This window comes from Ixodes scapularis, unplaced genomic scaffold (genome assembly GCF_016920785.2).
Source record: "Ixodes scapularis isolate PalLabHiFi unplaced genomic scaffold, ASM1692078v2 PGA_scaffold0__279_contigs__length_252992795, whole genome shotgun sequence".
Taxonomy (NCBI): Eukaryota; Metazoa; Arthropoda; class Arachnida; order Ixodida; family Ixodidae; genus Ixodes; species Ixodes scapularis.
Genome location: NW_024609835.1, coordinates 125813803 through 125841643, shown reverse-complemented (window position 1 = coordinate 125841643; position 27841 = coordinate 125813803). Strand labels below are relative to the sequence as shown.

General features: G+C 47.1%; 1 protein-coding gene across 3 annotated transcripts; it reads right to left on the bottom strand.

Annotated features, from left to right (window-relative positions):
* LOC8041101 (kinesin-like protein KIF20A) lies at positions 1 to 27841 on the bottom strand. 3 transcript variants are annotated; one of them, XM_029972633.3, is made up of 8 exons: positions 27687 to 27841; positions 22016 to 22306; positions 17915 to 18163; positions 13118 to 13777; positions 10873 to 11313; positions 7379 to 7909; positions 6094 to 6900; positions 1 to 1472 (listed from the first exon to the last, which is right to left on the bottom strand). In XM_029972633.3, the coding sequence occupies exons 2-8, from the start codon at positions 22286 to 22288 to the stop codon at positions 1242 to 1244; spliced, it is 3192 nt and encodes a 1063-aa protein (XP_029828493.2). In that variant the 5' UTR covers positions 22289 to 22306; positions 27687 to 27841; the 3' UTR covers positions 1 to 1241. The 3 variants fall into 3 exon arrangements, with proteins under 3 accessions (XP_029828493.2, XP_042145641.1, XP_040359581.1); XM_042289707.1 differs by lacking the exon at positions 27687 to 27841 and having other exon boundaries at positions 22016 to 22062; positions 22196 to 22286; XM_040503647.1 differs by lacking the exons at positions 17915 to 18163; positions 22016 to 22306; positions 27687 to 27841 and adding an exon at positions 16632 to 16706.

Genomic DNA, 27841 nt, shown 5'->3' with positions numbered 1-27841 from the left:
AGCATGGAATACACAGTATTCTTTATTTAGTTGGAAATTTAGAGTGCACATACAAAACAGCAGCCCAAATGCAACGAGGGCAAAGTCAGCAATTATGACCATCCATATATATGACCGTATAGTTTCATAAAACAGAAGGGCTGCACGCTTGAACAGCATACAGATGCCGAGAAAAAGCAACGGCTATTAATGCAGAATATATATACAGAAAGGAACAGTAATGAAAGATGAAGCATGAAAGCTCTTCATAAATACAAATGCATGGTATATGGATAAAATAATGGAGCTAAAAGATGCAATTAAAAATAGAGAGATAAAATACTACAGCTAAAAAATAGCGATGCACTTTCACAGAATCTCGTCAAGAAACGAGAGGAGCAGTAACTTCTCCCTGTTGAGGTACTGTTCACCAGTAAAAGTAATTTGCAGCGATCATTATAAATTACCTTTCAAAATATTTTACACGACTGAATAGCATTACACGTCATTGCCCTTAAATTTCGAAAATGATAGTTCAAAAACCAAAACAAGTTAAAAAGAAATAAAAAAAGTTCTGAAATGCCCTGCAATGTAGCACTCACTTCGTAAAACCAACAACTCTAGAGGCTGTCCACTAAGTTCTAGGCAGAAAAATGCATCTGAATTAAAAAAAAGTTCTCTGGCACAAGTTGCCAGCATCCTGATACAGTATGCTGGAAAAAGAAAACCCATGGACACAGACACACAAAAAAAGAGCTTAATTTACATATGCACACACAAAAAGTGAATTCATCTAGTAAAGGCAAGTGGAAGGTTTAAAAAAGATGGGCAGACTGGAACAGCGTTGTTTACTTCCTGGTCCTCCTGCTGTCCAAATGCAACAAGAGCAAAGTCCAGAATATAACCATCCAGACAGGACCACACATGGTTATATAAAACAGAAGGGCTGGGGGCCTCAACAGTATGAAGATGCAGAAAAAAAAAGAAAAGACTAATAAATTCAGACATTAATAAAATAATGGAGTTAGAAGATGCAATTAAAAAAAAGAGAGACTGTTGCACAAAACAAGAAATAGCCATGCAAAGAAAAGGAATTTTAATTAAAAAAAAAGAATAAAGGAGGTTATCTGGCACAAGTTGCCGGCATCCTGACACACATGACTAAGAAAACACTAAGAAAAGAAAACACAAAAAGTGAAGTCATCCACAGAGAAGTGGAAGTTTTAAAAATAAAAAGTGGCAACTTGGAACAGCATCGTCACCTACTTCCTTGCCCTCCGGCTGCTCTTGCGGCAGGGAGTGGTGGTCGAAGAATTGTCTTCGTGCGACAGTGTCAAGTCCACGAAGTCTGGGTCGGGCTCGACCAGTCTGGAGCGGAGCTTCGCGTCGGCCGCACCCACGGCACTCGCCCTGGAGAAGACGTCAGTCACGTAGCCAAGCACGCGTTGCAGTGGGGACGAGCTGGAGTTGGCTTCGGCCAGCACGCTCCGGTTCTGCAAAAGGTTGGGCAGTAGAATTCGGAATGAGTGGCTGGGAGTACGACCGGCAGCAAGAGTTTCCGACTGGTTTGTTTAGCGTCCCATCTCTCCCATATGGCAAAAGCGGTCCCGAAGTGGCAATAGACGACGTTGTAAAAGCCAGATTGTCGTGCCGTCCGATGTCTGGTGGTAGAAGACCCAGTGAAAATCTTGCAGAACGCGGGTATCGTCGCGGAGTCCCAACTCCTGGCCGAAGCTCCCACGCACTGTCGGCTAGGGAGCGACCTGTGGTGGAACGGGCGTCTGCCACATCCATCGCCAAGATTGCGGCCGGCAACAGCCATGGACTCTTTCTACGGTGTCGAGAGGTGGAAATCGACAAACAGCTTCCTTGGATGCAGTAAATACGCGAGTTGGAGACTTGTTCCAGAATGAGCTACGTTTCAGGGTGGCAAAACGCGAGCCATTTCGATGCACGCTTAAGATCGCTGTGGCCAGTTGTCCGAAATCGCAGAAACTGGTTTTCCGTCCTAGGAAGTGTCGAGGCGGTCCACAAAAAAGCGAGACGAAGTTGCCTGACCTTCTTGGCGGCGTGTCTAAAGGTAGGCAAATGAGTTGATGCTTCATATAGCCGCCTGGATTGAGTTCATCTAAAAGTCAAACCACCCCTCCACCCCCCCCCTCTTCTTCCTCCTCCTCCTCTCTCTCTCTCTCTCTCTCTCTCCCCCCCCCCCCCTACTACCCTCGAAGAGCAATTTTAAATTATTCTTCCCCGTACTTCTGGCAGCAGAGACAGCAACTTCAAACAAAGTGAACTACTACTGCCAAACTGCTAATCTGGAAGGAGCTAGATTCCAGTCTTGCACTTCAGCAAGCTGGAGTTATACAGATAGTGTGCAGTCATCTTGACCAACTGCCAAGGTTAGCCGATCACCGAAAATATTTTAACGCAACGGCGTTAAGGAGCTTGCGTCGCAGAAAAGCCGGTGTGTGTGGCGTAAACCCAGATTGGTCCATAGGGTCGTGACAGTGCAGCCACATGACCTCCTGCAGACCACAGTGCTTACGACCACAACCCTTGCGTGAAACGTGACATCAAGCGCGATATGAAAGTGATTAAAAAACATAATATGAAATGCAAATTAAAGATCTCAAATGAATTCACTTTAAAAAGTAATTCATTTACCTTAAAGCAAAATTTGAAGAATTTTAGACGGGATTCAAACCCACAACCCGTCAGTTGCGAGCGTGACACATGCTACCAGCTTAGACCCATATCCGCCACACTTCCTGCTCCTTGGCAGGAAGAGCATGAGAAGGGGAGGCTAACGAGCCTGATAACGCCATCGCGTTCCGCTTTTACGGCCCGTCCAACCACTTGCAGCTGACTACAACCTGATGAGACAATACTGCTTTTAAACTTCTTGCAACGGCTTACAACCGGATGCGGTGCTGCGGAGCCAGTCGTAAACCATCAGAAGAGGCTTAAAAACCGGTCTTGTTTCAGCTGGTCATAGTCAAATGCAAGTGTGTGAACAAGCCTATGAAGGCGAAGCTTAAACGTCCGAAGTTTACGTTGTGGGTAAAAGGGAATTCAGCTCCGCAATAAATAAGAAAGTATCTAATGCCAGTTTTACATGACTGGACTGACTCGAAAATCAAAGTACAATTTTGCTCTCGGAAAAGGACAAAGTTGGAAATATAATTGACATCTGCATACTGAAAGGGGCCCTGCAATGACTTTTTTACTAATTTTTAATTTGCACCGAACCTGAGCGCACTGAATGTAGTAACTTAGTGAAACGTTTCTTTTCTCGAAATCCCCTTTATTTTAAAAGTTATAGGCAACTTAAAAGCAGGCAGGGGTTAAAAGCAGGCAGGCAGGGGCTTTTTGGACTGTAGAATTTGTTCCCAACTGATTCGAAGCAGTTTCATGGTGTCAAATGAATGCTTTGGAAGCTCGCTCCAGTCCTCGCGCTCCACCACGGAACTAATGATTGGCATATTCTATTTTTTAGACTGCTTGCTCGACTGGCAAGGCTGCCCACCACTGACGTCACGGCACTGAAAAGTGCGGGAATATTTGAATGTTGGTTTTTGCATCATTTTCATTTGCCGATTTCACAATAACTAATATGAATTTCGCGATACTAAATAGCATACCGGAAAGGGTAAAGGCCGGGGAGTCAGAAAATATAGTTAGTTGAGGTAGCTCAAAAAATAACCGGAGTACCCCTTTAAAGCGTGTTCTCGACAGGATGTATGCAGCGGGCACCCAGAGCGGCTCTCATTGCATTTGCTGCGCGATTAAAGACTAATTCGGCATAACACTTCATTGGCCACAAACGACAGCAAACACGGGGTAAAGATCAGTTCAGAATGGGAGCTACTTTGCGCTGCCATACCGTGAAACGGCCCAACCGCAAGACGAAGCGTCTCGCCGAAGGCCTTCGGAACGCTCGGAGCCGGTCGGATCCTTCTGCCCATACGACCGCGGCGCCGCTGCGTACATCCGGGACCTTTCCGTGTCGGCGCCTGATCCCACTACTCTTTTCTAGTATGCGCCGCCTTTTCCACCGCTTGGTGGCGGGTATGTCGACGGGTCATTTCTTGTTTCCGTACTTTATGAAGTGCATTCGTTTCTTTTTTGATCTAAAATACTGAACAAAAACTACTTTTATAAATAATTGAAACGGTTCGCGCCACTTATATTTTGTATTTCGACTAAAAAGAAGCTTTTAGCGGCTCTGACCAGTAGTAAGCCCAGGACCAAAGACGTCACATTTTGCGCGCTTTCGGTACCGCGGGTCGCCCTCGTCGGTGGAGGAGGTTTCCGTGTCGTCCGGTCAAAATATGGCGCATTGATATTTAGTTACTCTCTCCGTGCCCGCTGGCTTGCCCGACCCCTAAGAGACGGGGAAACCGCAAAAAAGGTAGACGCTTAAATATGATTGCAGGGCCCCTTTAAAGGGATACTGAACCTAAATTTCGAGCTCACTAAACAAGGTCGGGCGGACAGGCGGGAAGCTGCAAAATAAAAAGATATCACTCATACGGCTATATCTAACGGATATATCGGGAAAGAAGTGCGCGATTGAACCCGGCCGACTTGACAAGGCACGTCACGATTCCCATTCCCTCTCCTCCTCGCTACGTCCCGTCGAGCTGGTGAACCGAAGCGAGGAGGAAAGAAGCGAGGCCGCTTCTCCTCATTCTCAAATTCTCCCGGAGGACAGCTATGTAAAAAGACTCGCTTGATCGCGCCCTTCTTTTCCAAAAGTACGGCCATCCGTTTGAGATATCGATGTACGAGTGATGTTTTGGAGTTCGTAGCGTCCAGTTCAACACGTCTGCAGCCTTACTTTGCGAAATCCAAATTTCGGCTCAGTATCCCCTTAAGGAACGGTGTGCAACGTTACTGTGTCCACGGTCTATGAATGAAGAAGCAATGAGGAATAGAGCAAAAGTTGTGAAAATGGTGCAATAACATAAAAAACTGAGTATGATAAAAACACAAAGTAAAAAGGTTTTAGGTGCCAATTACCAAGAAGGGGCATCTGGCATGCCCTAGCAAAGGATTGAAGACCAATTTTTGCCACCCGGGAACCTTTTGACGTGCAAATGAAAGCTCGGTTATAAGCTTGAGGTCAAGCTTGCAACGCATGCCGCAAGAGTGTGCAATGCAAGCGCGGAAGATGCGGCTGATGCTGTCATTTGCAAAGTGTGAGATTTCGTTGGATGACGGCGACGATGTGCTTCAAGAACGTAGCAGTGATGACAATGGGCCTGACATCACCAGTGTGGACGAGTCGTAGTCCAGTCGCGGACGAAGTGAGAACAACGGGGAGCAGCGTAGTTGTCCCGCCTCGAGCGTGAACTTACCGGTTTCGATAACACGTGGGCATCTCATGCGAGGTGCAGTCCGTATCACACAAGCGAATGACTTTAGCTAACAGCAACATCTGAGCGAATCAACGTTTCAGCAAATAATGGAGGTGCATGCTAACCCACCCCTCCGCGCTGAGCCTACATTACACCGCCTCGCGGCAACAATCTACAGAGGCTCATTACAAAAATGTTAACCCACTTGACCCACCCGTAAACGCAGCTTTGCGGCGGTGGACTATTTGCTAAAGTGTTGGAGTTCGCTAAAACGACATTCGATCGAGTGAGTGAGTGAGTGCCTCCCGCGCATACATGTGCAGTCAAAGCATGCCAAAAGGCATCGGTCGCGTGTTAGAGGCTGAGCTTTCAAAACAGATATTTTGCCATTCTAAGTTTTTGCAGTAAAATAAGCATCTAAATGTTTTTTTTTTTTTTTGCTGATGTGCCATGTGGAGAGGTCGACTTACAATCGTGTAACTACGGTAATACTTTATGCCTTCTTGTTCCTGTCGAAGTTTAAAAAAAACCCCTTCCCATTCCCAAGACCAAATACTGCCACAGATCAGCAAACTATCCCTGATCAGTTACTTGTCAGGTTGCGGGAAGTTCAGCAAGGCTTTATAGCTTCCCCATGTAATTCCAGAAACAAAATTTCTCAATTAAACTGAAGGTAAAGAGTGCACTCGAGTGACCATGCAATATCTGGAGTCGGCAAGACTACGATAAGCTAGACAAAGTAAACAGTGCTCACCTGCTCTGCCACGGAAATGCTGGACTTCTTCGCCCTGGAGCGAGTCACGCGGCGAGGAGCTGCAAAGTCGTCGTCATCACAGAAGGCAATAGCGTCACCGACTTGTTGAGTCTGGCGCCTCGGCCGCTGCCGTTTGGACGCTGGAGTCTTGCGCCAAGTGTTACCTTCGTCGTTTTCGTCAACCTCTTCGGTGACGTCCTCCAACTTGGGCCTTTGCGAACCGGTGCGCTCAAGAAGCACAAGTTGCGCAGCCTCGCTGTTCTTGAGCAGCTCCTTGCAGCACTCCAGCTCACTCTCTTTCAAAGTCAAGGTTGCCTGCACCTCTTCGAGTTGTTGCAAAAGCGCTTCCTTGTTCTGCGCCGCATCCGAGCAGGCCTTCTCTCGCGACGCTTCTGCTTCTGCCCACTTTTGCTGGAACTTTGCGCACTTTGCCTTTAGGTCATCCACCTTTGACTGAAACTGGGACAAGGTGGTACGCTGCGCGGCCTCGTGCTGTTGCCCCAGGAGGTCGAGCTCACGCCTATGCTCCAGTTTAGAGGAAGAGAGTTTGCTCTCAGCCTCTAGCCTTCCAGACTCTGCAAGCTCTTGCCTCTCGGTCGCTTCATGAAGCTGCAGTTGCAACATCTCTACTTGATGGCGAAGGGCATCTGTGTTCTGGACGATGTCTGCCATGTCTGCGAGCCTGTTCTTCAGGCCCGCGTTGACGTCCAGCTGCTGCTGGTACTGGGAGGTCAAGCTTGCGAGCTCTTTGGCTTTTGTCTCCTGAGCTTGGGAGACTGCTGCGAGCTGGTTCCTCAGAAGTTCCACCTGAACGAGCAACGCCAGCTTCATCAGCACGAGAAAATTGACCAGATTGTCTACCATAATTGAATATCCAGTGTTTTCTGGGATTATTGGAGGAAAGAAACCATATATCATATTGCAAATATAATGTGCCACTACCCTTTCCCAAGCGTTACAAGCTCATAAAGAGCGATAAGACACATCTGAAGCTTTAGTTTGTTTTACCATAACCATTGACCCAGTGACTGAACTACCAATGCACTGAACTGTTGAGAGTCTCCTAAACATGTAGGTCAACTAAGGCACGGAATAGTATTGCCACATAATCCCGCAAGATTACTCAATTATCTCCCGGGATGTTCAATGCTTGGATAATACTAGACTATCCTTGGTGATAGTCCTTACAAAGGTAGAGATCAGATAATGTATAACATAGATGCAGTAGATATGGCGCTATTTTCTTCGTAAATTAGCACGCTTCAATCGTAGTGGAGAAGCTTACACTGACGACAGCTTCTCTATGCTCTTCGCGGAGTTCCCGGAGTTGCTCCAGCGCTCTGTCTGCGTCGCGCTCTGCCTGGTTCCGTTCTGCTCTGGCATCGGCAAGCTCTTGCATCAGAGAGTCGAGTTGCGCTGCACTGTCCAAGGCGGCATCCCGTTCTGCAGAAACAGCACCCAGAAGCAATGTCTTCTCTGCCGACAGAGCGTCCAGCTGCGCACGGAGATGATCAACCTCCGCCTGAAGCGTGCTCCGCAGAGACCTCCGGACTTCAGCGGGGGCTGCTGTCTCGCTGCACGAAGGAGCATTCTGCCGCGGATAGTCGTGGCTGGTAGTGTTCAGCGAGCTTGTGGACTCGTCAACAGACTCCCCGTCGCTTTCATCGCTGTCGTCCTCGCTGTCACCAAGCACGATGACGTCCGAGAGCCTAGGTGGCCCGGTTTCTCCCCTCAACCGGGCGATCTCCTTGCGTGCCTTCACCAGCTCTTTCCGTTGTGCTTTGTACTTGCGGTCCAGTTCAATCCGCATGTACACCTAAATAAAGAAGAAAAAAAAACAGATCAGGCAAATGCGAGCGAAGTTCTAGAACACACATGTATGGAGATACAGCTCTTGGAGAAAGACAAAACCTGGACCTCCTGCACAGATAAATTCCCCATCTTCGAGGACTGTCAAAGTACTAGTACAGGAGGTGAACTCCTCTTCAAAAGCAGAATTTTTCTTTGGAGAGATCCCATAGGCCCAATTCGTGCACTTTCCCATTTTACATACTTGCATTTGCTTGTTTATTCTGCATCTCTGCACAACGGAAAGTTGTCAGGTAGGGGAAATTCTGAGTGACAAGCACTTAAGCATGGAGCAATTCAGCTAGCTTTTGAGGCATTGGAAACAGTGCTCACGCTATGGAAATTTTGGTTTGTGTGCCTGATCAGGACAAAAAAAAATGTTGCTGCGTTAGTGTTATGCCATTATATCCACTGTCCCAGTCTAATATAAGCACTCGCCATTCCTAATTTTACTGTGCTGAACAGCAAGCACAGCGTGGATGCCAAGTCACTTGCCTCAGTCGAAGTTACACCGATCGTGTGCTACATTCGATGTATGTGCAAATGCACGCACACAAATAGAATGCAGCATGCAAGATATGCATAATCATTAAAAATCATTAGACAAGCATACTGAGCATATCGAGACATTTGAGAGAATGCCAAACAAATGGTACAACCTGGTATGTATGCATACCCTTCATATCTTGGGAAATTCGTCAGAGTAGAACTTCTAAACAATAGGAATTTTTAACAACAAGTTTGATTTTGTACTCTATCTGATGTCCTAAAAGCTGTCATAGAAAAGACCACCAAAACGTGTAGTCATAATGCCAGGCGCGTCACCAAGCGAGCGAGCACATGCGTGCCCAAGTGATTACTGTGCTTGACTGTCGCGCGGAAGGTCTAGGTTCTCGCAAGTTCGAGAACATTCTCGTCTGATAGAGTTCCGGAAGTTCAACGCCGAATGTTCCCGAAACCCACGAGGGTACATAAGGGACTCCTCATGGCGAGCGGAGTCAGTCTTGCCCCAGCGTTTGACTCTGCTGCTACGCCGACTTTGACGCCCGCCGACGCTCTGCTTTTATCTTCCGTTTCCTTTTCATTTTTGGGCACAAGTTCGCCATTAAACGTTTCTGTCTTCCCTGTTATTCTTTGTTTCCCCGCCTGTTCATTTGTAACAATACTTCCAAGAATTTCGGCAATATAATAATAATGTTCATCGCAATCTATAATAATATAGATCGGCTCTATACATGCGTCGGCCTTGCTGCTAAGCGCACACATTCTGTATAAGTAGGATAACCAGCAACATGGTGCTCTATCACACGCAAGCCATGTACCAAACTCAAGATTCAGGTTGAAACTTGTAGGACTGATTTGCCGTAAAGATTAAAACTACTCTCCAGAGCATACCTCGGCGAATTCATTCATGAACTCGCTCATTCACCTTCATTCACATTCCCGGCGTGAATCTGAATGGCTCTGAATGAATTCTTGAGATTAAAAAAAATCATGATCTGATGGTGAATGCCTTTGTGAATTTAAATAAATTCGTGATGTGATGGTGAATAACTTCGTGAATTCAATGAATTCGTGATGTGATGGTGAATGAAGTCGTGAAGTCGTGATGTGATGGTGAATGACTTCGTGAACTTGAATGAATTTGTGATGTGATGGTGAATGAAGTCGTAATGTGATTGTGAATGACTTCGTGAATTTGAATGAACTCATGATGTGTTGTGATTGTGAATGACTTCATGAACTGAATAGAATTCATTGTGATGTGAATCACTCAATGAATTAGTGACGTAATGGTGAATGGCTCGTGAGCATGATGGATTTGTGATGGGAGTGGCTCGTGAAGTTGATAAGTTTGTGATGGGAAGTAATACCGTGAACTTAACTCTCGACGTGATAGTGGTTACGGTTATTAATTCAGAGTAGGTGGAAAACATGTTACGTAGGTGCTAGTTTGCTTGCTGGTTGTTTTCATCCTTCACCGCAAACGACAGGAACCGATTTGACTTTAGCGGTTTGGGCATCAGTCTCGCTGCGTAACCGTGTGCGCCTCAGCGCAGTGGCTCTTTGTCGAGCACTTTCAAAGTGCGGTGGCAGTGGCAATGAAGAGACGAAGACGAAGCCGACGTCACGGGCAGGTGCACCTAATCCGGCGCCGAGACCATATTACGTGACCTGCGGTTTCCGCGTGACGGCGCATGGAACACATTCACGTGACACGATTGCAGCGTGGCATTGGCTGGGTTGCTTTGAGTTTCGCGCACTCGAAATACCCCACTTCCCCGACGGAGTAAGGTCCTGGTTTCAAGTGGTAAGGTCCTGGTTTCAAGTGGCTGACATAAAAAGTCGCCACAGTCCTATTCCGCAAGAACTGCGAACTCGTGAAGGGCTACCAGCCGTGAAGTTGAATTTAATGAGAATGAACCTGAATGAGTTCGTGAATTATGCGGAATTCATGATGTGATGGCAAATTCCGGTGAATTCGTGTTGACTGTGATGGTGAATAACTTTGTGAAGTGATGGTGAATTTGGATGAATTCATGATGTGATGGTGAATTCCAATAAATTCATGATTGTGAATTCCAATGAATTCGTGGTGATGGTGAATGACTTCGTGAATTGGTGATGTGATGGTGAATGACTCCGTAAATTCGGAGGCGGCGGTGATGTGATTGGGATGAATTCTTGTTGCGGTTGAACCCCATGATGTGAAGGGGATGAATTCTCGGCGGAGTTTGAAAGCCGTGATGTGAAGGGGATAAAGTTTGGGCACGGTTGAACGCCGGGATGGGATGGGCTGTGACTTTGGGAGGTCGGAGTACCTTGTAACGTGAATGCGAATGAATTTGGAGACGTGATTTTGTTCGTGATGTGATGGTGAATGAAGGGGCTCTAAAATGCCGACCTATGCTCCAGAGTCCCTTCGCTCACCTTGGCACAGTCGACCTTGACCCTGACCACCTCCTCGTAGACCTTCACCATCCTCCGCCGAGAATCCTCCAGCCTATCAATGGACTGTTCCTGCGCCTGGACGCGCTGGCGCAGGTGCGCAATAGTCTGCTGCGCCCTGTCCAGCTCTCGCTGCAGGGTCTCCACGGTCTCGAAGAGTTCGGCCACGTTGTCCTCGTCGAAGGACCGCTCGGAGGCATCGCAGTCTGTCGACCAGCGGTCGGTGCGCTGCCGCACCTTCGACAGGCGTTGCACGGCCGCCCGGCACTTGGTGTGGCGGGGCTCTGCGGCCACCGGGACCACCTCTGTGGCCACTGCGGAGAACTTGAGTGCCCCGAGCGACTCCTCGAGCACGGCGGGGGACGGACTGACGTTGACGATCAGCGAGACTATGCCGCCTCCGACGAAGAAAGCCTGCATCACCTGAAATTTGAACAAAGGAGAGTTTGGCTTCTGTGCAGCAATGTAAAGCTATGCATTGACCTATTTCCAACTGAATTTTGGAGAAATTTTGTTCAGTAGACTATTCCGGAAATATGCCTCGCCTTGCCTTCCATGGGTATTCACACGAGGGAGAAATCCGTGCAGAGATGTGCACGACGTCGACAGTAGGCGCAATTTCTTCCTCAGTTTAGTCGTTCACTCCAACGAAATGCCGGGGGGAGAAGGATGTCAGCATTTGCAGTCGAATTCAGCGGTTTGTACACTAGACATCAGCACAGGCAAATTTAGCGAGCTCTACGTAGTTCAACAACAAAGAATATTTTTGAAAAGAAACCAATCTGTTGCAAAACCAAGATTGTATGTGCCCTCAAGTATCCCTCCATCCCTCTGCCGTGTAGCCTGTGTAGCATCGCATAGCAAAAGACAGACATTTCTGTCGCGCGAAGGTCGCGCCGGGGAGAAATCTCCAGGATTTCTCCCCATCTGAGCTCTCCATTAGACATGCTACGGCTATCCGATGTACGACACATAGAGGAGCGATTTTAGAATGCAACGAAAGCAGGACGATAACAAAGCAGGCAGTGTATCGACTTTGTGATGCGTTGGCTTTGCTTTCCTTGTGCTCTGAACTCTGTGGAAAAAAAAAGAAGAAATTGCACTCCATCTGGGATGCATAAAGAGTATGAGGTGGACCAAGCAATCTGAACGGCCCCACAATTCCTTGCACTACGCGGTGCTCTCGGGGGTTGACGCAATGTTTTGTGGGATTTTCTGGAAAGGTATGTGTGAAATGTGACTTCAAAGAATCCAAAAACCTTTGAAGGACCACTGAACACTTTCAGTATGGCTAAAACAGAACAAATGTCAATGGTTTTTTTTTTTGAAGACCCTATTCTATTGCAATGATAGCAATGAAGCATTTTTGTAACAACATGCCGAATTGTTTTTTTTTAATTGTCCTCAATTCCTATAGTTGGTGACAAATTAAGAATGCACTATATGCTCCACCTGCCGCGCAAGCTTTCTGCCTTTGATAACACTTTTTTGTGTGCACAACCGAAGCACGGTGGGAGTCATTGAGCATGTGCTGACATTAGACTGTCTGCAAACGTCCAAAAGAGGAATGAGTAACGAATATTTGTTTAATATTTATGCTTGACAAGGCAGATTTGGGGGCCCCCTGATTAGTTAATGTACATGAGGTGACAAGATAATTTTTAGCAATAGATGCTAGCCACCAAGAACGGCAGTGATCCAGAAGCAATATGAATGCCTTCTAATGAAAAAATTAGAACTCCCCAGCATCTCCTGCAATAAATGTTTGCACCAAAGGTGGGAACACAAAACCTTTTGGGAACAGTCTTTTTGGCATACTACACATAACATTTCAGAACAAGAAATAATCCACGCGTTCAGGGTGTCAACCACATTCTCTACCAGAAGATAAACTCGATGCACTGACCAGGCCTCCTAAAACAGCAGTACCCCCCCCCCCCCCCAATGCGACCGCTTCCAAAATAGATGCTAGCATCTATTGAAGCATCATTGTTTGCAGAAACTTCTTGCAACTCTATGATTAGGGGCCTCAAAAGCCACATCATACCCACCTAACTCAATGCCAGCCTGGTAGCTATCGGCCCGGTTAGAAATTTGCACCAGTAGGCTCGAGATAACAACCAGCTTACACTGTTGCCATTCGTCAATGCAAAATGCGGCACGAAACCCAGGAAAATATGCCAGCACCACGAGATCCCGAGAGAGGAAGAGCAAACCAGTGTCCCACCTGCGTGAGCTTGCTGTCGCGAAAGGGGGCCCGCTGTTCTGCTCCCTTGCCCAGCCGCAGAGCCTCTAAGCAGCGCCCGAGCACGAGCAAAGAATTGTTGATGCGACCGGCCTCTCTGAGACGGCTTCCCACGTTGCCAGTTTTGCCCGGATTCTCCGAGCCCGCCAGGTCGCACAACGTCAGGCAGCTAACTGCCGGCTCATCGGACGCGTCGTCGCACCGCACCAACCGAATGTTAAACATGCAGTGGCTCCTGCTGGAACTCTGGTTCAGCCGAGTCTCCGCAATGCTCAGGTTAAGCCGAGCCACGCAGAGGAGTGCGTAAGCGTCCTCTGCGGTCTGCACTGGAACCTCGGTGAGGTTCTTGACGTAAGCACGGTGGTCGTGGTCTTCGCCCAGCTTCAGCGTGCGTCGCTGGCCGTGCCCCAACGGAACCAGGAGGTCGTAGACGTTCTCGTTGTAGATTTCGTAACACGAGACCCACACAGAGACGTCCATGGAACCGGGCTTGAAGGCCGATGCGTCGCAGCTGCTGGTGGTGCTCGAGCTGGTGAAGAGGAATGTGCTGTACTCTGCTGCACCTTTGGCTCGTTGCTGGAGCAGCAGGTTGTCTCGCTTCTGGAGGATGTACTTCTCGTTCCTGTGCTCCAAGGGCTGAACCTGGGGAAGCAGAAGAATAGCCCTCCTTGGTTGGTATGTGCCAGGGGTGGCCAAACTGGAATTGGCCAAAAGCTGCCAACGAAAAATGCTGACCATAGAATGAATCCAGGTGAGGGAGGATCCTACAAATTACACATTGGCACCGTTACGCTAAATAGAATGTTTATTGTTGTTGTAAGTGGGACTTTGGTTTCTCTAACCATACCTACGTATGCATAAAGAATAAAAAAAGGCTCTATGTACACCTAACTACTTCTTTTGAGTTGTGAACGCGAAAGCATGCACGCCACTCTTCATTTCCTTCTTTAATCCGCAGCGCGCAATGCGCTGACCTTGGGCGCGAAATGGAGCCGCTGCCTCGCGGACACGCAGCGCCATCGGGTGAGCGATTGTTCAAAGTGTCGTGTGCCTTGCGGTGCGAGGAAGGAACAGACAGCAACGTAGTTCCCAGCAGAACGAACCCCTTAGTTTATTCCATGCGCTGATAAGAGGCGAGCGAAAGCGGACCAGTGATAATACAACAGTGTGATAACACAGTCAGGATGACACCACACAAACTGACGTGCAGCGGCCAATGGGAGCCTCGTCGACGCACGCCAGCCAATGGGACCGAAGTGTAAAGGTGCCGTGGCTAGCTTTGCGTGTGGTTTCATTAAGGTGCCGTTTTGCAATGTTTCAAATCTGATTATGTCGGCTCGCTCCATGAGACAATGAATGCTTTAGCAAATAACAATTAATAGTGTTGATCGTTGGGCGAGTTGATGCTGAATCTTTGAAGACATGGTAGAGCCTGAAGACAAGGACAAAGAACTGGACACTTAGGGTGTCTAGCCAATTATCATTTTGAAATTCCCAGACTTTTCCAGGTTTTCCCCGACGATTTCAGGTGAAATTCCTTGACCACTGTGGAGGCAGTTAAATATATAAGACCATTACAACACAAGGCATTGAGGACTATAAGGATATGATTGCACGGGCTTAATCAAACTTGCATGTTCCGAAATATTCGGGTTCGTCCAGTCCGGCTTTAACAAGCACTTTCTTGTTGCCGACATCGTCAGTGAGAGGCCACTTCCGGAAACACAGTGAAAACACGACGCTCAACCACACACGTCAATAACCGAAAGGCAGCATGGCCACCAGATGCACACCTTCAGAAGTTCAGATACTTTCGGCTTAGGGCTTGAATTAAATTGGGGTCTGCAGCTTTTTCATTTGCTACTAAATCTAGTAGCTCTAACTGGATCTAGTCTATACTCCGTTTCACCTTCAGTCCGAGCGCAGTGGACGCCACGAGCCAACCCAGCCGATCTAGCGGTGGGAGAAAGTCGCGTGACCTGCCGGTGGGGCGGGGCGACACAGGGAGCTCAAGGTCGCATGACACTCCCTCAACGCCGCATTGGCTGCGATGGCTCCTAGCGTCCGCTGCGCTCGGACTGAAGGTGAAACGGAGTATAGCGTCGCGCCCTCAATCCAGTCCAAGGCTTGAACTGGATTTGTTGGCCGTTTCCTTTGCATCGAGTAGCACACACTACACTGGGTGAGCAGAGCCTGCGCTCCACTCTAAGCAGAATCGACCGCCCATTTATCTGCACCCAAGTCCTTAAGCCTTTGCTGAGGGCACTCAATGGTGTTTCTTGCTCATTTTCCCCGACTGGGCTCTTTTTGACAATATTCCTGACAATTCCCCGATCTTTCCCAGTAATTAAAATTTCCAAGAATTCCTGGTTTTTCCAGTCGCTAGACACCCTGACACTACTGCACGCACAGTGGTATCCAGCTGTCTCTGTCTGAGTGCAGCCATGTATTCTAAAACTCAATCAAATGCTTATAGCCATCAGGAAAACTAGCTGCAACCAGTCATTTGTCTGGTGCCTACAAGGACAAGCTGTTGGAAAGAAGGGCATTGCGCAAATGTAGCCAAGAGACCTACGGCGAGCTCTACACAGCAAAGTCAATGCACCTGGCTCCACAAAATGATGCCAATGATTCTGCACTCTTGCGTCAAGACTAGGTTCATTTTTACGTGTGCACATTACGGCTTTTGGAGCATACAGTGCAATGTTTTCTTGAAAGAGCCACAACACTGGAGGTGCAGATTGTGCCATGACAAGCAGAAGTGATTTGCAAGCTGCAGCATGGCCAACCCTTGCAGGTATATGCTGCTGAGTATGCACTTGAACAAAAAGGCTGACAAACCTTTCTACATTTTATAAACATACAAGGAGTCTCGTGAGAGGAGCCCCTATTGTGTGAACCTTAGTGTGAACCGCCCATTTTAGCCACCAGCCACGCCGACTATGTTTGTCTCACAGTGACTTGGCAGACGGCAAAGGTGTGAGCCAATCGGCACATTGGAGGGAGACATGACTGCACTCCACCTTATTAGTAGCCGTGCACGGTGCGGTCAAAGCCACGGCCGTGGAAGAAAGAGGAAAGCTGTTTTTGTTTAAATTATGAGTGACTAGCTAACTTTATAGGGGAAGAAAAAAAAATGTCTGCAACACACAAAAGAGGGTCCACGTGAGGGGAGAGGTCTCCCTTCCAACTGCTGGGTTATGCTCTCGCCCTTGTACCTTTTGTAAGGGTTGTACATGCCTCCGTTGGTTCGATTGGCTCGAAGGGCCGTAGCGTTCCACTTCTGCCAAGTTACGGTGAAACAATGCGATTGGTTAGTCATTTTAGAGTAACCTTCTGAAGTCCATTTAAGAGCACCAAAAATTTCAAGCATCAGTACAGACTCCATTTTTTTTTCTTACCAGTGTGAACATTGTGTTATTATTCATGTGTCAGCATGTCCAACTGAAAGATGAAGCCTACCTTGTTTTCCCAATTCTGTGCAACCTTTTCTTACCATGTATTGCATGACAGGTTTCATCCCCACAAACACAGAACTAGCTGTTCAGTCATATGTAGTGATGTGTCGGCGCTGCTGGACTATCATCATCATTGCCACCGACCATGGGTGTGGCACTATCATCATCGCGATGACTTTGGGTGTGGCCTTGATCCGGAGCGCATACCAGGATGCGCGCTCGCACGTGTGCTTGTTTGAACTGCCTACCGAACTAATCGTTTAGCCCTTATGGGTTTTTGCTTTCATTAAAACTCCGACAGCCGGCGACGGCTGCTCGGACATAACATGTAGAAGCACCAGACCCGGCAACAACATGCCTACGTATGAAGGGCACTGTGTAGTATGTGTACCCCCTGCCTGCGAATGGTCATTCTCTGTACGAAATCAAAGGTGAACCACATTGTACATACCATACCATACCACTGAAATAATAGTAAAATAGGATGACCTGAAGCGCCCAAATTCATAGTTTGTTCCAGTTCCTGGAGGGTGTAATAAAATTCAACTCTTAATCCAGATAAAAAAAGACTAGTGGTAATGTAATTGAAAATCAATAATGTTTTGTATGCAACATTGTATTAGACAAATCGGCACGTGAACAGTAAAGATGCCTTTTTGAAAACAATCCTACCGAACTCATTATTCCCAAGATTTCACCCCCTGCTCCAGCTCATTTACTCCAATGGCTGGCGATCAAAAATATTGAACTTATGTAATCAGAAATTGTGTGTGACATTCTGAAAAAGTGTGTCACCCTTAGCACACTGCAACGAATAGGATACACAAAATTACAATGCCTACTCGTGCAATTGCCATTTCACTGCAGTACATAAGTGCACAGTGAGAAGCTCACTGAACAAAGCTAACCGTCCCACTAGAACAAAAAATGAACAAGAGGGACACTGCGAAACTTTAGAGCGGAGTCAGCATTTGGGGCCTGCACCATTATATTTTCAGCGTTAAGTAAAATTTAGTTTTGGCACAATGTTGGTCAAAATTTCTCACATTCGTAGGGCATAAGCACTTTGGTGCAAATGACGCGGTAATCGCGTCACTGGAGTTTTTCATAGCGAGTTTTTTAACCTAATCCCACGGACTCGCCAGCTCAACAAAGCTGGCGAGTAAACAAACCACCACAGCTTTCCGTTCAAGCCGCCACAGTCAGAGACAGGCTAAGAATTCGGTAGAAGCTCCGCCTTCAGCGCATGCTCCTTGTCTTCCAACAATACCGTGCTCAGCGGATTCAGCCAGGTCGGTCCCTGCCGCGGGCGGGCACTCACCTCGCCGAAGTAAAGGGGAGCGAAGGGTGCCCGGGACGTCAGCTGTGGGCCGACCAGCCGGAAGAGCCTGTCCAGGGTGCGGGGGATGAGCCCTGGCTGCTCGGGGGTGCCCTGCATTGTGTATGTCTTGCCGCTGCCCGTTGGCCCGTAGGCGAACAGCAGCACGTGGTGGCCCGCCATGAAGCTTGCCAGGGGTCCGCCCACCACCTCCTCGAAGATGTCCTCTTGCTGGGACAGCTCGGGGAACACCTGTTGCCGAGGTAAGGTGGGTGGGGGCCATATTTACTCAGACCTTTATTGCAGGGATCCTGAAACACTCGGGGCAACTCATATCTCGATCGGTAGCCAAGGAACCCATCCCAGTTTTGGCATGTATCCAATAAAGTGGTGCAAAAAGCCTACAGACCTTATAAACAATAATGCGCACACTAGGGAGAAACTGGCACATTGTGATGAATCTCTAGATGGCTCGAATGTTGTAAAGTAATACTTAAACTGGAAAAAAATAGCACTTCACCAAGGGGCAGAGACTGTCGAAGAAATTCGGGAAACCCTCGAAGGTCTCCCAAACAAGGCAAGGAAACCTTCTTGCCGACGTACACTTCGCGCTGTCCACTTTTGACCGCCCCCTTACTCTATATCCTCTCCCCTTTTTACCCTGCTTGGCTCCCTTCCCAGCTTAGGAGATTGGAGCACTAAGACGATTATCTTCCTTGCAGAAAACCGAGGTCGTACCTCAGCTTTTAGAGGAGCTGTGCAACAATTTCAGTGCTTTGCTTAAATAATTTGGGAGTTGGTATCTCGACCCTTCTGAAGTAAAGGATGAAAAACCGCCTTTGCCTGCATGTGCTAATTGTATTAAAGAAAAGAAAAAAAAAAAGACAAAGATTGAGATTTTTGGCGCCTCTCGCCTCTTTCACTGTCTTCCGAGTCACGTGTGCTGCGACATGAAACGGGGACGCATCGGGTTCCGGTGAAGCTCTCTCTTAAGCGCGATCAGTGAGAAGTGAAACCGCTCGCGACCACGTGACCTTATGCGTGCGCCATTCGGCACTGCGGCCGTCCGGCTGCTGGCGGCTCCTCGCGGTAGCGGATGGAGGGTTTTGTTGACCTCAGATAGATGGTGCCACTAAAGCTCCGTATAATAAAAATTTTGTCTATGATAACAGGTTTTTGACGCATGTATACTTATGTGCGAACGACAAGATTTATAGGAAATTACCTTTTATTGAGCAGGTAGTAGCACAACTTGCTATTTCTTTTTTTACAAGTCCCCCTTTGACGTCTGGCCACGTGGTTCTGATGGTTGCAGCTCGCGGCTGCAGATCGGGAAATATTCTTAATTTTGCCTGGCGATTACGTGGCGGAATCGAAACATTATGAGGAAGGAGATGTGTATTCTGTCCTTTGCGACAAGATAAACAATGTCAAAAGTACAAGGTGAAAATTCTTTCAAAGGCCGGGCACAGCTCTTCTAAGTGCGGGGAGGGGGTAATTTGTGTATTCCAAGAGATTTTTTTGTCAATCGTACAATCATACAAATTGGTAAAAATTCCGAAGTTTTCCGGGCAATACGGGCGACTTGGCAAGTTTGTATTATGTTTGTTGACTTTTATGTGGTCCAGTCTTGACCACGTTTGGATGTATGGTAAAACTGAATATAGAAGATGACAAGGGTAGAAAAGTAAGTAAACTGCGTTAAAATTTCATAAAAAAGCAAGAAAAATAAAAAAAAAAAAAACCAGGAAGCACTAGAAAAATATATTGCGGTAGACATTTTTATGAACTAAAAGTAAATTCATTTACAATACAAATAAATGGCATAAAAGTAGTTTGCTTCATTTGCCCAAGACAAACAGATCTGCTGGACGGTCTGTAGCACTGTGAACAATAGAGGAAGCGCAGGCATGGCAGATACGAATCTCTTGAAACACGAAAGCATTTATTAATTGTGAATGAGATAAGGTCAAACGAGATATGCACACAAAATTTGAGAGCGTTATAAAGGCATTAAACTACTTTCTGCGACAGCCTAAAATGCCATACATTAGATTCATGCGTGTCAGATTTTTTTATTAAAATCAGTATGAAAGATTGATTATCCCTGACTATAACAGAGACCAGATGTCTGCCACTGGATGAGGCGAAGGGCTTCTTTTTTTTCTCCTGTACGATGACGCCGATAGTTACGAGGTAATCAATCCTTGATGCCAATTTTAATAGAGAAATCGGCCACAGATAAATGTAGTGTTTCGCTCCTTTAAGGGGCACTGACACATCAAAATCATATTTTTTTTTTTATTATCCGAAACGATTGAAAACGATGCCGGGACATTACCCTCAAAATTTGAGATTTGGGAATTCAGTATTCGTGAAGTAAAAAAACAATTTCCAAGTGCCGAATTCGAAGTTCCCGCGCGGTCGGCGCCGGTGCCTTGACGTCAAAAATTGAGGAGACCTGAGAGTCCACTTTCCTGTCACCACTCCCTGCTGTTGCCATGGCGACCCAAAGCGAGGAGGATAGGAGCGAGCGCCGGCTAGCGCCGGCGTTGCGGCGGACCGGTTTTGAGCGGTGTCGCCTGTTTTCCGTTGGAGGATACAAATCCAGGAGACGGCACCACAACGAACTCCCGATTTTTGGTATTTCAAAAAGAAGGGCCGTAGTGCGTTCGCAATTGCGTTAAAAAACATGTTTTAAGATTGCCGTAATTAAATGTTATAGAGATGTCGCCTACAAAGCTTCTAAATTTCCTGATTTTTGACGTCACCGATCAAAAGAAGCGAGGAGGAGAGAAACGGGAAAATCAAACGCCAAAAATAAAAAGGCGCGCGCGCGCGCGGGAAAATTTTTTTTTCGCGATGCGGTTTTTTTTTGCGTGTCTATGACTACAACTTGCATCGTTTTAGACAATAAAAATAAATACGACCTTTGGGGTGTCAGTGCCCCTTTTAGAATGCTCGGAGCCCATAGATTGAGTTATGACCACAAATAAACTATCACAGAAAGTGGCTTAGTGACCCTTTTCACACTACACTTCCTAATGCAAGTTCCAGACCTGTGCCGGTCAATACGAGCGACAGCACACAAAGTGTGGCATGGGCAGAGGGCATGTGGTGCTTTCGGCGACATCTACCAGACGATTCACAAAACTTGATGTGCACCAAGGAGAAGACTCGTGCCGCCCCCGAATCCCCCTACTGGCAAATGCTGGTCAGCATACCCACTACCCAACCGCTGCAGAGAAAATCCAGCAATCACGCCTCAGCAGTTCACTTCGGCTGCGGAAACAACACATAAATTATGTGCTTGTTTCCAGTTTGGCATTTGGGTTCGGTTGACACCAGTAAAGTACTGACTAAACAGAAGTCCCAGCTGACACTGACTTGGCACTCACATCTGATCTGTACGCTGCTCGCGGTTGAGGCAGACGACTCAACTGTGCACAGGCATTGCGTTGAGTTAGAGTCAACTGTCTTGAACGAACTGCCTACATGAAAACGTTTTTATCGTTTGGGACCATAAAACATGGACGTCTACTCGAGAATAAAGACACTGAAATTCTTGCGGAAAACAAGCTGGAGAGCATCTCAACAAGCACACATCTTGTCGGAGTCCATCAAGCTCTGCAGAGTATTCAGAAAGCGACGTACCACAAGCCACATGTTCTGGTGTTGTCACCCACACTGGCCGGGATAACAAGCACTTACCGTATTTGCTCAAGTAATAGCCGCACTTCTTGTGAACAAGGTTTGTGGGTCTGCTTTCCTGCGGAGCATGACGACAGCGAATCGCCACAATCGGCAAAAAAAATGACGATTTACGGGACAGAGATAATGTCTTCATGCAAAAATGCTAACTGCTCAGATCACATTTTTATGGAGAATTATGTTTTCAAGCTTGCTATTCGCCACATTTTGCCGTGCAGAACCTGATGATTGGCTGTATGTGTGCTCCGCAAGAAAGTCGACGAAAGGGCCTTGCTCACAAGAAGTGCGACTACTACTCGGGCAAATATGGCATTTTGCCTTTACACCCCTCCTAGAACTACACTCACTCAAAAAGCCGAATAGCAATAAAAAAAGAAAGAAAAAAAGACTTACCTTGGTGAAGGTGAACTTTCTCTGCTGCTGGTTGTCCTGCACGGTTACTGTGGAGACCAAGGTAGTGGCATCAATGGCTTCAAAGCACGGGGAGGCAAAAGCGCGGCCCAGAGCTCGTGGCCTCAGCCGCAGGTACACCTTGAGGGGTTCTGTTGCCCCAGCCGCAATGTTCAGCCGCACCTTAACCTCCCCATTGCTGCTGGTTTCTCGCTCCGATTCAGAGGCGTCGGATGCACCGTCCATTGACTCTTTGTAGGGTCGGGGGTCGCCCATGACTCGGGACCCAGCAGTCTGTCACGAGTACGAAAACAGAATAGGCTTTTTGGGCACGCAGCTACATGCACTCATCTGTCAGTATAAAAGGTTCAAAGTATCTTTCTCCTAAGCCAATAAAGATTATTATAGTTATTTGACTTCAGAGTTGCAATATGTGGAACTACACTTGTAGCATGCTCCTTGGTCTTGGTGCATTGGCAATTTAGCAAACAGTAATCCTTGGAGCACTGAGGAAGAAACTGAACGGTGCCACCTTGCCAAGGAGCAAGTGGGCCAAAGGTTCACTCTTATTTCTGACAAACGCTGTAAGATGGCGCAGCATGACAGGAGCTCAAGGAACAAACAGCCTTTGTCCAGTCACGATACAAGTCAGTTTTGTGGCCTCATCAGCGCAAGCCTGCAATTGTGTATTGTTGAAATAAAGGAAAGTAAAGGTCTGCGAGTCATTGTTTCGTGTGCGAAAATGAATGCAATGGCTGCTGAGCCTTCACCAGAAGAGATAACAATACTGTAAATATGCAAGTCTTTCTGTTTAAGTCACTTAAGCTTTGCATAAAAATGTGTATCCCATATTCACATTTTTTTTTAAACTTTAAAAATGCTGGTTTCTGATGTTAGGACACGCAGGGCGTTCAGTTTTATGTAGACAGATGAAAATTAAAATAATGCTACTTGAAAAGTAATTTTGTTTTGGCACAAACTACATGAGAGTCGAAAACAGGGTTGCTATAATGGCGATGAGTGCTTTAAAGAACTTGTCAATCTAACTACCTCGTTGCATCAATGGAAAGATAAAATGAATATCGGATTATCCCGAATGTACCCCATCATTTGTCATTTGTGCAGTGAACTGCGGCATTTTGGCATCAATTCCTGGTCGATCTGTTCTTGAGGCAGAAAATATTCAAGAGAACCACACTCACAAAAGCTGACAAACATTTACCACGTTGCCTACTCTGCACCTTGCCGTATGCGCTAGTACAGAGGTGGAACTCATGAAATGTACCTGGGAGCAGCCACGGGAGCAGCTGAAACAGCTGTTATGGAGCAGGTTGGGAGCAGCTAAAACTACGTTCTGGAGCAGGCTAGGAGCAGCTCAGATCAGTTTTCATTGCACTTCAGCTTGCGTCTTAGACAAGCACGGGAGCAATTTCAATCGTACTTAGCAGAACAGATGCACACGGATGGTTAGGGACCTAGGTAGGTGGGATAACAGTGTAACAGATGCGAAAACTTGAAACTTTGTGAGCCTTAATGAGAATCAAAAAGCCAGTACCCTGTTTCTCAAGATAGCGTCCTTGATATTTTCCGAGCGGCTTTCAGCTGCTCAAAATGCAAATCAGCACTGCTTATCGCACAACCCACACGTGCTTGACATAGTAATTATATGTGCGAACCCCGTGACGTGCGCAAGCAATGGACGTACAGTTGCACGGAGGAACAGGGCAACAAATTTCGCGTTTATCCTATTGTGCAACTCGATTACGAAGCAGCAGACTACGATTAACGAAGTTATCGTATTTGAAGCGATAAGCAGGAGCAAGGTTAAAGTACGCCGAGCAGATCCATCACTCGCAAAAGAGCTGCTGGCCGGAAAGGTTTCGGATCGGACCGCGTTTCAGTTCAACCAAATCACGATTTATCTTGCAAGAATGCGGTTCCAACTTCTAACGATGAAGTACTAAAAGGAATATCTTGCTCATTTGTTTTCAACTGGCTGACGTCCGGATCCCGGGCCGCAGAGCCTCAGGCAATTTGACGCTTAACGACTCGACCTCACCTCAGCCGACTTGCTTAACCGTTAATTATGGTTGAAGAATAACAATCCAGTCGCAGGTGGTGTGGCGCTTAGAATCCGAGTTTTTTCGCGCGCTTCCGACTCGGGATACACAGGGAGAATAAACAGAACAAAGGATTGCAAGGCCGACCAGGCTGAACGCGCTCATTGTTGCGAATCGAGTCAATAAAACCGAAACCAAGACAAAATAAAAAGTTTCTTGGCGCACGTTTTGCGATCTGGCGCATAATGGCGCGAGGTATTGGCTGTGGCGCAGTTTCTGCAACATGGCGCAGGATGGCGCAGACATATGCGTCTGGCGCAAAATGGCGCAAATGGCGCAGTTGTTCCACCCCTGTAGTAGTAATGTAGCAATACACCGTATGATGACAACCACACGGCGTATATTTGCAATCCGTCGCCCTGTCACGTTCTCGTGCATGCGCAGACGTTTGCCGAACTTTCCTTCAAAAGTTTGGAGATTCGGACCATCACAAGTAAATGCGTCCCAATATATCATGCGCCAGCTTAAAAAAAAAAAAATAAAAGACATTATTAGATGTGTGTGTCTACGAAACGCCAATGTTTTGATGAGACGTGTTCATGAAACGGTTATTTACGGAAAGTTGTCCAGGAAACGGCTAAACGCGTTGTGCGTGCAGCCATATCCAGCCAAGGTGCAGGATCTGTAGTTGTGGTCGTGCACCTTGGCAATTTTACGCAAATCAAATTTTTGTTTTAGAGCAATATTGACGGTCAGAGATTTATTTTAAATTCTGTGGCACGCAAAGTCCATTACGTCACGGAATGGTCATTCACTCTTTCGACCTCAACGAGATGGTCATTCGCTCTTGCAACCTCAATGTGAAGGCGAAGCCGATCAACCTCTCCTCCACATGCCCGAAATGCCAAGAGAAAACAAGTGTAAAGGAAGTGACTACCAACTAAATCGCGTCTCGCGCCGTCAATATGGCTCTAAAAAAATTTTCTTTCAGTGCGAATTTAATTTTTTGACAAGCATATCCCAATTAGATTGTTAAACTTTTTTTTCTTTTCGTTTTTTTTTTTTTTTTTTTGAAGGTGAATGGAGCATACACAAAAAGCATCAGAAGACAAGGACAAAGGAATTGTGTCGTCTGTCCCAGTCTTTTTGGCGCTTTTAGTGTCAGCTGCCGTTATTTGTGCAGGTTTTGATGTCGCTGGCCTGTCCTAAATATCGGAGGCAGTCAGTTTATAGAGCGTCGAGCGACTTTTTATCGACAGCTGAGGTTGGCGTTTTTCTGCAATAAGCTGCAACAGACTGTTAGCGCGACGCGGCATTTATGGCTAGGTCAGGTGAGTTAAAATTTTTGCAATGAGCCACCAGAAACTGTCGCCGTGAAGCGGCGTAAACGGCACCTTTTGAACTGGACCCTTGGGAGTTCCGTGGCATCCCTATTTAGGACAGACCAGCGACACCAGTACAGGCTGGCTTGCGAAAAAGGCTCAAGCAAAGCTTGCGGTTCACATGGCTTGCATTGACGTCACACCAGCCACTATTGCTCTGGTACCCATATTTTCTGCAGCATACATTTGGCGCGATCGAATGTCTTCTTCTGTGTAAGGTTTGCCAAGAACAAATACGATGGACCAAAATAGAGCACTGCACGGGCCGGAATTTCTAGGCCCGGCCCGACCCGGCCCGGTAGAGACACGGCCCGGGCCCGGCCCGAGCCCGACAGAATTCTTATTTCTAGGCCCGGCCCGACCTGGCCCGGAAGAGACACTGCCCGGGCCCGGCCCGAGCCCGACAGAATTTTTAATTTCTAGGCCCCGCCCGACCCGGCCAAATGACTGTAGCTCGAAACAACCCATTCCCGTTTGAACCCGTCCCGTTTCGACCAGTTCCCTAAACGCCCTTCTCGTTTGAATTTGTCCTGTTTCAACCCATTCCCTAAACGCCCTTCTTATTTGAACCAGTTTCCGAAACACCCTTTGCGTTTGAACGCGTCCCGTTTCAACCTACTTTTATAAGGCCCTGCACATCGCAACCTCTTCGCAAAAAGTCTCCATCGTTCTAAGCCTGGTCTGCACACCTTTTCTGTTTAAGAATATGTTCTGAAGTAGCTTGACATGTCAACGCGTTTTTAAAATAAACAGCCCTTTCAGACAAGCTTAAGTTTAATATATTCCTACTTAACCCCTTAAAACGTATTTTTCAAGATGGTTCCCAAAACGTGCAAGCGCGGAACGGACTATGTACACTGCGCGACACTGATACCGCGAACACGACGTTGGCTCTTTTTTCGAATTTTACTTCGAAATGGTGTTAGTAGGCACCAAAGTATACCGCTTAGGTCTGTGGCCCAGATGAGCACTTCTAAAGACACTAATAGTTTTGAAAACAGCGTTTTGATTCTATAAGATAAACATAAAAACACGACGATCGCTTGTTCACGCTAATATAGTGTCGCGCTCTGTGCAATAAGGGGGTCAGAATAACATACTCAAGCACTTTGGGCACGCTAAAATTAGCATCGCCATAGGTTTTACATCGCAACGCTATTTTTACGGTACCCAAAGCGCTTGCGTACGTTTTTTTAAATCTTCCTAATAGTGAACTAGATATTTTTGAGAGCGATGAATCAGACAGGTTGGCAAGCATATGTCTGGGACTTTATTTTGTTTACAATTTATAACACTGAACCCTCGCTCACACGGAAAAAGCTTGAAGGCTTTCTAGCTTCAAGACGTCTTTTAGTTATTTTTAACGACGCTGTAGTGAATTTGCACTTCGCTTTTTTTGTATTCAATGAACCTAAAAGATTAATGAGCAAACTTCTTGCTATCAACAACAATTTATGATTTACGGCACAAGATTGCCCAGGCACGGCCCGGGCCGGCCCGGGCCGGCGCGGCCCGAGAACTTTTTTGTTCAAGCCCGAGCCCGGCCCGGGCCCGAGAAAATACGTGCTACCCGGCCCGAGCCCGGCCCGCGGGCCGGGCCGGGCTCGGGCTTTCGGGCTGGCCCGGGCCCGTGCAGTGCTCTGGACCAAAATGTATGCTGCAGAAGGTTCGGGCACAGGAATGATACGGAGCAATGGCGGTTGGTACGGTGCCTTACGACGTCAAGTGCAAGCTTGCACCAACTTTCATCTCGGCCTTCCCCCCCCCCCCCCCCCCCAATAAAAAAAAAAAGAAAAAAAAAAAAAGGTCAGTGGGGGCGGAATGTGCGCGTAGCTTCTAACAAGACGCTGATAGGCACCAGAAAGAACGGAGGACTGGCAGAATGACGAGGCACTCTGGTCAACGTCATTGCTGACGCTGGCAGCACGGATTTACCAGTTATAAGAACAGGAACAAGCCCTCCCCAAAACAATGTAACGAACATTGGACCATGGAGGTAGAACGTCAACGACAAGAAACCGGAACAAATACAGTCACTACAGCACATTGTGACTTTCAGTGCTACTGTGCTTACAGGGTGAGACAATGGAGGCTTTGAAGCACACAAGAAGGCTGAGGACAAGATAACTGGGCTATATGGTATGGGTTCATAGTGAAACAGCGGGAATGTTGCACGGACGGAGAAATGAAGTGGATGATGCAAGCGCTGAAGGCACCAGACTTTGAACTTACGGACGAGGACTCGTAGTAACAGCAGGCAGTTGTAGTGGTCGTATAGAATACCTCGGTTCTAAATGACCAACGCTAACCTGACCAGATGCAACCACAGTGGATGCAACGGCCGCGTACAGATTTGAACGTGTCCGTTGAGTCACGTGACAAGAACC

What these genes read in the sequence shown, in the direction of transcription:
- LOC8041101 (XM_029972633.3), bottom strand. Translation starts at nt 22,288, where the DNA reads ATGGGCGACCCCCGACCCTACAAAGAGTCAATGGACGGTGCATCCGAC. An exon ending in GCGACAGCAAGCTCACGCAG is followed by an intron (nt 11,314 to 13,117) that starts GTGGGACACTGG and finishes TTCAAATTTCAG; the next exon opens with GTGATGCAGGCTTTCTTCGT. An exon ending in GCATTTCCGTGGCAGAGCAG is followed by an intron (nt 1,473 to 6,093) that starts GTGAGCACTGTT and finishes AACCTTTTGCAG; the next exon opens with AACCGGAGCGTGCTGGCCGA.